The sequence below is a fragment of the Phragmites australis genome, chromosome 20, assembly GCF_958298935.1.
Source record: "Phragmites australis chromosome 20, lpPhrAust1.1, whole genome shotgun sequence".
NCBI lineage: Eukaryota > Viridiplantae > Streptophyta > Magnoliopsida > Poales > Poaceae > Phragmites > Phragmites australis.
In genome coordinates this window covers 4,949,245-4,959,093 of record NC_084940.1, presented here as the reverse complement: position 1 = coordinate 4,959,093, position 9,849 = coordinate 4,949,245, and the positions used below count along the sequence as shown (strand labels likewise).

Below are 9,849 nucleotides of genomic sequence, written 5' to 3'. Positions count from 1 at the left end.
AAAAAAAAAAACGACCGATGCTCGAGGACTCGACCGTATCACTTTGCCTGACAAGGAGATCGACGATGCTGCAGCTAGCTGCCGATCGGATAAGAAGTCATGAAAAAGGAAAAGGTGTGCGCACAGACCATGATTGTTTTTTCTAGCTTAGTTTAGTAATGAGTTGATCACTAGGTTTTGAAAAGGTCAAATCAATCCTGCAGGCCCCGTTCAAACCTTAACACGACATTCCTGCATTGCTGCAATTGCATGTATGATTACTTGGCTACTTCATATGATCACTCTCAAAGTGTCACGAGTCAATGGAGATGCATTTGCTGGCATTTCTACTGCTCGATGGAGACGCACAGGCAGGCTCCACACCATGCAGCTGCAAGGCAGCCCCGGCCATGCACGCACGCGCGCCCTGCTCGATCCATTCATCCATCGACCTCAACTTTTCAGATCTGGCAGTTGCAGCGGTACGTGAGTACGCACCGCACGTGAGCGCCCCCCCCCCCCCCCCCCCCGGGATCTCGCCGCGGCGATTCCAGAAATGGTCCCTCGCGCGGAGGCGATGGAGAAGGGAGAGGAGGCAGCCAGGCAGGGCCCCGTCCAGAGCGTGCTCTGCCCGATCGGTGCCGCTAGCTGCTGCCGCGCGGCTGTTGTTTGCGCTTGGACGTGACGAGTGCGGGCGGCTCGGCCAGCCGGGCCACCCCCAGTCTGCACACGCGCACGGGCCCTTGTCTCCCGCACTCGCTCAGCTGATCGTTCGTACGTGACCATACACTGTCGACTGCTCTCTCTCTCTCTCTCTCAAATCACTAGATCGCCGAAAAGAGAAATACTACCGTATTTCGTGAAGAAATAGGCACAAGGCCAAATTGGTAGGTAGTGACACGATCTTGGAAAGCAAGCATGTGTTTCACGTACTGCTGTTCTTCCAGCGAAGGTGTAAACATAGTGACGGTGCGTGGGATTAGAGCTTTGGGTTGGCCACGACGGCTTTTTATGAGGATTTGTCTGTAGCCGGTTTTAGAAGGAAGTTGACGGATGGTAGGCTGGTTTGGTGGAGGAGATGAACACGGAGCGGGATGATGAGATGATGGGACGCCGCCAATCACAGTGACAGAGGATGGCTAATGGGCGGTGCCAGCAGCGGAGAGGTAAGTATGTAGCTCACATGGTGGAGTCGGCAGGTGTGGATATGGCGAAGGCCGTCGAAGTGGGGAAGTGTCGCGCTATCACGTGAAAGACGAGATACGGTGCATCTAGTTTAGAGGAAGAAAAAAGAAGATGAATCATATGATAGAAATAGGGCGAACTATATTTGTAGACTGAGATTTAATTCAATGTTAAGTGTTTTAAGTATAGTATCACCTTAATTTCTCAACTTTTTACTTGGAAGCTAGGACAGCATTCACAAGGAAGCAGCCCCGGTCGCACATGTTTTTTTGTCGTGTTACGTCGTGCTTACAAGAGAGTATTCGTTCGTAACCATGCAGGCGCATGCTCCTTCATCTTCAGCCCCAGATCGCGACGAATGACGAACAGACATGCATGTACCACTGGATAGTACACTTTGGATAGCTCATTAGCGAGATATATAACAAGCCTATTAATAAGACGTGTGATAATAATAATAATAATAATAATAATAATAATAATAATAATAATAACAACAACAACAAAAACAACTGGAATTCAAGTCGTCACTCGTCATAGACTTTCCAGTGATTCTGCACGCGACACGGGAGACACGACGCCTGACCCTCCCAAAGGCCCCGCCTTTTTCCCCCGCTCAGAGGCACTCGCGACGTGATGCGCGTAGGCGTGTCGAGGTAGACGCAGCGATCGATAGACCCGCCGGCGCCTTGCGTCTGGGCCTGGCCGGTTCGCCAAGCCACGGCGCCGAGGCAGGCCCCGCCACACGCCGAACCCCCCAAAAAAGCGCCCTCCCGCCGATGCCCCCCCGCGACATGGCGACACCCCCACCACGCGCGCTCGCTGTGGTCAGCACGTCCCGCGTGCGCGGACGACGGAGACGCGAATCTTGCGTAGCTACCGGAGCACACCCCCTCTGGATCATGCCGTGTTACGTGGTGCATTCTCCTCGGGTACGATACGATCGTGTGCGTGATGCGAGGAGGCGTGGAGTTTACGTGCCGCAGCGCCCGGGGGGGGGGTGTGGAAAAGCTGATCGGTGACCACGTGTGCGGGTAAAAGAGGGGGCGATAGGGCTTGTCTCGTACAGTCCGGTGCCACGTGAAGTGGCATGCGATTGTTGGGGCAGTAAGCTTCTCTTTACCGGAGCTTTACTTGCTTCTTGGTCACCGATTCACAGGTCCTTTTTACCACGCACAAGAAAGTAAAAGGTGGCGAAGCGCAGTGAAAAAAGCAAGCGAAGGGCAGTAAACCACAGGCTTAAGTGTGGGAGCGGGGGAGGAGTGGCCTGGCCGAATCTGGAGCACATGAACCCCGTCACCATCCACTGCATGCCCGCAATTCCCGGCCTCATGCGCCTCCCGAGCCCACGCACGGGTCCCACAACCCAACCGTCACGTGACCCAGCAACTCGAGCTCTCAATCTTTACTAGCCAAAGTAAGTTTATTCTAAAAATATAAATATTAGATATAATAATATTAATTAAAAATTTAAGTATATATACGTTATGAGAGTATGCTGGATGAATATATTGAAAGTGATGTTATAGTTTGATTTCAGATATAATAAAAAAGAGACTTGCGCTAATTTACCACACAATGTATTCATTTATTTATTAGTAGTAAAATAAATTTTATATCCGCAGCGGATAAAGAGGTGATAAGGCTGACATAAGATAGTAAATAGTAAAAATAGATAAATTATTTAAAATTTAGCAATTTTTATTGGATACTAGAAAGTATTGAAACTTATTTTATACAGTAGAAACTAATCCCCGCCACGCGCACATTAATTAATCCGCGTGACTGTTAATCCCGTCCCACGTCGGGTCGACCCCGCCACCGCACGCGCTAATCCCAGCGCACCAGTACGGCGCGGCGGGCAATCAACCGCGGCACGTGCGCCGCTGGCCAACCGCCGTCACGTAACGCCGTCTCAGTCTCGCGCGCGGCGAAAAACCGGGTGCCTGGGCCAGCCGTATAAAGCGTCGCGCAAGCCACACGAGCAGGCAGCCGCCGGTAGAAGAGAAGAAGGCGAAGCGCGAAGCCAAAGCAAGGTTGCAGAGAGGGAGGAGAGAGAAAGAGGGAAACCGTTCTCTCACGTGAGAGCTCTCCGATCCAAGCTAGGGAGTTTTTCTGTGGGCGGGAGGCTATACGGGCCCGCGGCTTCTTCCGAGCGACAGCGGAGGCGGAGCCGAGCCGAATTGCGCGGCGAGCCGGCGATGGCGAGGCGACGTGATTGACGCACTACAGTTATGTGCATCCAAGGTACGACGCAGGTTTCTTTCGGTTCTTTGGTGGGTAGATAGATCGATCGATCCGTCGCCTAATCCAGCTGAAATTTTGCCGCGCGAGCTCGTGCAGGGAACAAGGCGGCGACGCACGAGCACGACTTCCTCTCTCTGCACACCGCCGCCGCCGCTAAGGACTCGCCTCTCCAGCTCCACGACTCCAAGCCCCCTCCTCCCTCTCAAGGTCTGCATGCACCTCTGTACTTCGTTTGTACTCTCTCTCTCTCTCTCTCTCGCGTCGCAATTCTACTCTCTCTCCCGTTCTCTCTGGCTCCGGAGCAGTGATAGGTAGATCCGCGAAGGGGGTTGCAGAATTTGGCAATTCCTGTGGCAACCGGGGAAGAAAATGAAGCAAGCCTAGCTCCAATTAATTTAAACCAGCTACTCTGACGTGTGATGATTGGGGGTTTAAATTTCGTGCTAAAAAAATTGGCGATAAGAAAGAAGCAAAGCGACAACCAAAAGCAACGACGGATCACGTGTGCTGGTTGGACGAAAGGAGCCGTCGACGGCCTTGCATCCCATCTGGCCGGGGCCCACTCGCCCAAGGGCCTAATCATGATTAGCCGGACCGGACAGTATTAACCATCGTGTTAATAATGTTGTTACTGCAGGTTTATTCCTGAAGACGCACGACTTCCTGCAGCCGTTGGAGAAGCCGGGAGCGCCGCCGCCCGGCGCGGACAGCAGGGAGGTGGTCATCAGCAAGCGGCACGCGCTGCCCCTGCCCCTGCCCGGCGGCGTCGGCACATTCAGCATCAGCCCCGCGCCCGGGCCGGTAGCGCGGCCGGCCGCGGTCAAGGCGGAGCCGCCGTTCGCGCTCTGGGGCCAGCCCGCGGCACGGCCGGGCGCACGAGGTACGTACTCGTCCTGCGCACCACCGGGCCACGCGCGCTGCGCCGTGTGTCGTTTCCGCACCGGGGACGAAGGCACACGCGTAGGTGTGGAGGCGTGTGTGGTTCATCAATCGCCAAGTAGAGCGCTCCATTCCCCCCCGTGCGCGCGGTGCTCTGACGACGGCCTCACCTCCTCTCGCTTCCGCCGTTCCAGTCATCGACACGCGTGCGCGCAGCACTTCGTCTTCACCTCACCACGTCCGCCCTTGCGTGCGTGTGGCCGTGTGGTTGCTCGTCCGTGCGGGGTTGATGTGTTTCACAGTGTAAGAGAGAGAGTTACAGTTCAAAAACGTTTTTTTAAAAAAGAGTTACAGTTGAAAAAAAAAGTATATGAGAGAGTGAAGAGACTAGACTCTAGAGAGAGACGGGCCTCGTGCATGTACGCCGGTCAGCCGGCCGGGCCCGGCGGGGGCCCATGTTGCCCGTGCGATTCAGCATCGTGTCGTGTCCTTTCTCGCGCGTCCCACCACGTGAGCTCCAGGTGCTCAGCCGCCGGGCCGGGCCCACTGGTCGCCTACCCGCCGGCTACAGCCACGCTACGCTAGGCCTACCGTGCTCACTTCCCACCGACATGTGGGCCACACGTTTCGCGTCTGCACGATTCTTCGATAGCTGTTGGGTAAAAGGGCAGAGAACGCTAAAGCTAAAGGCGGGCGCTTTGTGTGTTCGTCGTGTCCACCTCCCCTGCGCAGGGCACCACCACCAGTGGACGCTCCCCTTCTTCGCCGGCGCCGGACAGGTCACGCCGCAGGAGCAGCATCCGCCACCGGGTAGGAAGGGGCGAGGCGGCGGAGGCGAGTTCATGGAATCTGGCTCCAGATCCAGCGGCGCCGCCGGCTTCGACGACGACGACGACGGCCTCGCCGCGCGCCGCGAGGTCTCCTCCTCGCTCAAAGGTACACCAATTCCGCTAAATCCGTGGAAATTTCGTGCTTCTTTGATGATCTTGAGTCAGTGACGATGGGAAAATGTGATCTTTTTCAAAATTTTGGAATTTTTCCCCAAAAAAAAAATTCAATTTGATGTCCTTGTATTCATAGGGAAGTGTTTGTGTAGCAGAGTTGACGGTGAGGAAGAGGACGAGTAGTGTGGAAGGGATGAGTCGGTATGCGCTGATTGCGGCGGGCGCGGGCTCGCAGTGGCACCCGGCCCACGTCCACCAGCTCCACGCCCACCTCCTCGTCTCCGGCCGCCTCGGCGGCTCTCCGGCCTTCGCGCTCGCGCTGCTGCGCGCTGCCTGCCGCCTCCGAGCGTCCCCCTGCCTTCGCCCCCTCGCCCGCCACCTGCTCGACCGAATTCCCCACCCATCCCTGCACCTCCTCCACGCCGCCGCGCACCTCGCTTCCCGCCTCCGCCTGCCTTCCCTCGTGCTCCGCCACTACCTGGCTCTCCGCGCACGCCACCCGGCCTTCCTCCCGCCGGTTCCTGCCATCGCAGACGTGCTGAAATCCGTCCCTGGCCAGGCAGCGCACGCCCACGATGTGGACGCTCGTTTCCTGGACAATACACTCATCGCGATGTACTTAGCCTGTGTTCGAGCGTTCTAATGCAGGGCATTATGTGCAGCTTACAAACTTATATGCATCCGCGGGGATGTGGAACCATGTTGCTGGCGTGAGGCGTCAGGGTCACCATGAGAGAGAGGGGTGTTAGCAAGGCGACAGGGTGCAGCTCCGTCGATATCAACGGCGAGATGCATTCTTTCCTTGCAGGAGATCACTCGCATCCTAGGGCCCATGAGATATTTGCTTTGCTCTGTCTTCTTTCTCCAATTCCAGCCGGAGCTGGAGGCGGACAAGAAATTTCTTGAATACCATTTTCTTCTCTCTTGTTGCTGAAAGGAACATGTGTTACAGTTAGGCAAAACTGCTCGTATCCCATAATTCTTTCCTTCTGCATCCTAGCAGTCTGCACGGATTTTCTTGTTTGTATCCCCTTGCCATATTGCAATCATGGTACAATTCATGAGAAGCGCTCATATCAACAAATGAAACCGACATGTTACTACGAAAAATTTTCTGCATAAAAAAAGGTGGTACAGATACCGTCTGTTCAGAAATATGAGTAAAAAAGGGTTCACACATCATTTTCTCCACGATTTTGTACTAATGGATGGTGTTTGTGTAAACAGAGTTGACAGTAAGGGTGGAGCGGAAGGGTGGGAGCTGCAGTGATGGCGGTACGGATCAGCGGCCAAACACACCACGATCGAAACACTCGGCCACAGAGCAGCGCCGACGCAGCAAGATCAATGACAGGTGATTGTGTAAAATTAGTTTTGTAGCTAATTCTAAGCACGCAAGCAAATTCTGGGCGCCGTATGGATTATGTTTTGTTTTACTCCACATCATTTCTACAGGTTTCAGATACTTAGGGATCTATTGCCACACAGTGATCAGAAGAGAGACAAAGCTACATTTCTCTTGGAGGTAAGGTTGTCAACAGCTTTCTGTTTGATCCAAGTCATCTTTCTCGGTTGATTGACATGGTTCTTTCTTGCCATCATTTCTAATGCAGGTCATTGAATACATACGATTTTTGCAAGAGAAAGTACAAAAACGCGAGGCTTCATTCCCAGAATGGAACCAAGAAAATGCAAAGATTCTTCCATGGGTAGTTGCTTCTTGCTCAAAAGCTGCAATACTTAATACTGTTGTTATGAAAGGAACAGTCAATTCTTGGTTGTCTATGTCTCAAAATAGTTTTACATTTTGCAGTCAAATTTATATTTTCGATCATTCTGGAAAAATGCACAGGTAACTTTTTGTTGCTGATAATGCATTTTTCCTATCAAATCAGAATTTCCGACCAACCTCTTATGTATACTTCTTATCCTTGTGCTGCAGAGTAAAGGTCAGATCCCAGGAGATGCCCTGCCCAACCCTTCACAGTTCATGAGAAATGGATCCTCCCCTGAATTTAATTTCACGGGCAAGCCCGATGATAATCACAACACAGTGCCATCTGCTGCTGCCTCAGGAGCAAAAGATCAGGCGGAAACTGATCACATGGCTAGCGTGTCCTACAGATCAACAGAAACTCCGACCAATATTACAAGTATGATAAATGACCCACCTGTGATTCTACATTATTTTCTGAGAAGCTTTCCGAGACTATCAGTAGTATTGGTTACTTATAAATGAATCTTTCTTTATACATAGATAATTTTACATCGCAATCCCAACCCCAATGGACAGATCTGCCCCCTGTGGATGACTCTGCAGTGAACAGTGAAATGATTAATGACCAGCAGTTGACAATCGATGAAGGAACAATCAGCATATCCAGTCAATATTCCCAAGAGTATGTCACAAAGAACATCACTTCCTTCTTTATTACTGCTGTTTATCCTACTTGAGTATCTTAAGATCTAATGTCAATAGCTCTCATAGTCTCATTTCTTATTATTTCGTTTTTTTCCTGGACTCAGCTGTAGGTTTTTCCCACCTGAAATTTTCTGTTATTTTGTTATGTACCTAAGTTCTTTCACAATGTTTAGTTTAGGGAGCACATTTTGTTTGGAAACAGCAGCTAAGTATCTGTCACCTTTGCCAAAATAAAGTACATTGATGCAGCTACGTATTTTCTTTTTTGTGTAACAGGTTACTTAATTCGTTGACTCACGCCCTTCAAAGCTCGGGCATAGATTTGTCCCAAGCCAGCATCTCTGTGCAGATCAACCTGGGCAAGCGGGCTGTCAAGAGAACTGCTGCTGCTGTACCCTCCAATTCTAAGGTTTAGTACCCCCACCATATGCACAGATATTCATTTAAAAGATACCACGCCAGAAAAACTGAAGTTAGCTCAATCATTTCTACGAACCATTTCAAGTTTATGATGAAAATATGTGCTTGCTTGTTTGTGGTTCAGATGATTAGCAATTAGCATAGCTTGTGTATGCCTAGATATTTGCATAACCGTAACTCTTAGCTAAGTGGCAATTCTGGCATAGGCATATGGAATTCTGAACATTACGAATCTACGTCATTTATCCCTAAAGATTTCTGGTTTGACATGGCACTTTACATCTATGTAGGAACTCACCGAGCCATCATCTAATAACGAAATAGGTCATCAGCTGACAATGTTGGGTGGAGGTGCTGAAGATCATTCACATTCAACAAAGCGACATAAATCTGGCAACAGCTGATGGTCGTTCCGCTTCTAGACCGATTGATCATTCTTTCCTCCCTACCAACGGGAGGCTCTCAGATTGCTTGTACATTATGCTAGGCTTCATGATGAACGAGACCCTGGTGTATTCTTTCATTTGGTCACCCCGCCATCCTATTTAGTAGTAGTATTTACTAAGAGAGAAAAAATTGAAGCTTCCATTGCGGATTGTGAAGCCGCTCTTGTACACAGGCTTCCATTCATATGAGAAGCTCCCCCCTCACGGATCCTCCGTTGCAACTTGTAAGATAACTCGTTCAAATCTACCGTAGCGTGTCGTTCATTGTCTGCTGGTCTTTTTTTTTTTTTTGACTCTTCACTGCTGAATACAGCTGTAGTATCTGAACAGGAACGTGCGTATTCACCCCACACACGCACACATACCTAACGCACGCATATGATATTTCTATAACTATACGTAGTTTGAAAAAAACCTCTATCTAAAGATCACCGGAACTTATCGAGAATCTCGTAGACAATGAGCAGATAATCGGAACCTATCGAGAATCTTGTAGACAATGAGCACGTTGTAGTCTCTTCTGTATGCCGGAGGAGCTGAAGAAATTCGAAATAAATTGGAGGTACTGTGCAATTCAGTTCTAATTGTGCCCAACTCTTGAAGCCGATGAGAGCGAGCCGTAGCTCGTTTAGCAAGTCGTGCGGGTGGCACGCTGCCCATCAGGATCAGCGCTGGTGTCTCGTCGGGGCTGCCAAAAAGCCCAGAGACCGTTCGAGGGGCTTGGTTGCCGCCGCATGCTCCGTATACGCGGCGCGTGCGGATGACGAGGTCGAGCGGACTGGAGCCGCCACCCGCGCGCGCGGTCAGCGACTGACCATCTCGGTGGCAACGGCGGCCGCGGGACGGCGGGTGGCGCGGCCTAGTCGTCGGACGGCACGACAGCGACGTCGGGGGAGATCGAATCCGAGATACGGCTGCGAATTCGTGACGTTGACAGTGATCGACGAGTGTGCCACCTCGGCAATCACGGTGAAATGGCGAGCGTCCGTGTAGCCTGAGTGTGCGAGACGTCAGCATGAGACTATGAGGTGCGAGGGAAGCAAATTTTATAAAACTTTTCTATAAAAAATCTCTGTGAGATAATGATTCAGTCATATATCCTCTGATTCAACGGCTGTGCTAAAAAAAAGAGAGAAAGAGATGCAAGTCATCACAGTAAAAAAGATCTTTCGTATGCGTATGATCCGATCCTATACAGTTTGCGAGGTCAGAGCTTGCGCTGAAGCTAAGTTCGTGGAGTGACGTTAAACCAAGCCTTAGTGCACGCACCGCCGTGGTGCAATCATGCATTCCGTCACTAATACACATCATATATTTAAACTAGTGC

The 9,849-nt window shown here is 51.2% G+C and overlaps 1 protein-coding gene across 4 annotated transcripts; it reads left to right on the top strand.

Moving 5' to 3' along the window:
• Positions 1-3,133: 3,133 nt before the first annotated feature.
• Positions 3,134-8,791, top strand: LOC133901376 (transcription factor BIM2-like). Of its 4 annotated transcripts, none has more exons than XM_062342741.1 (12): positions 3,134-3,411; positions 3,508-3,618; positions 4,049-4,291; positions 5,023-5,226; positions 6,462-6,588; positions 6,690-6,759; positions 6,848-6,943; positions 7,048-7,086; positions 7,177-7,387; positions 7,528-7,633; positions 7,933-8,065; positions 8,367-8,791. In XM_062342741.1, exons 1-12 carry the CDS (start codon positions 3,399-3,401, stop codon positions 8,478-8,480), a joined length of 1,467 nt encoding a protein of 488 aa, XP_062198725.1. In that variant the 5' UTR covers positions 3,134-3,398; the 3' UTR covers positions 8,481-8,791. The 4 variants fall into 4 exon arrangements, with proteins under 4 accessions (XP_062198725.1, XP_062198727.1, XP_062198724.1 ...); XM_062342740.1 differs by having other exon boundaries at positions 3,135-3,411; positions 7,492-7,633; XM_062342743.1 differs by lacking the exon at positions 7,048-7,086.
• The last annotated feature ends 1,058 nt before the right edge of the window (positions 8,792-9,849 follow it).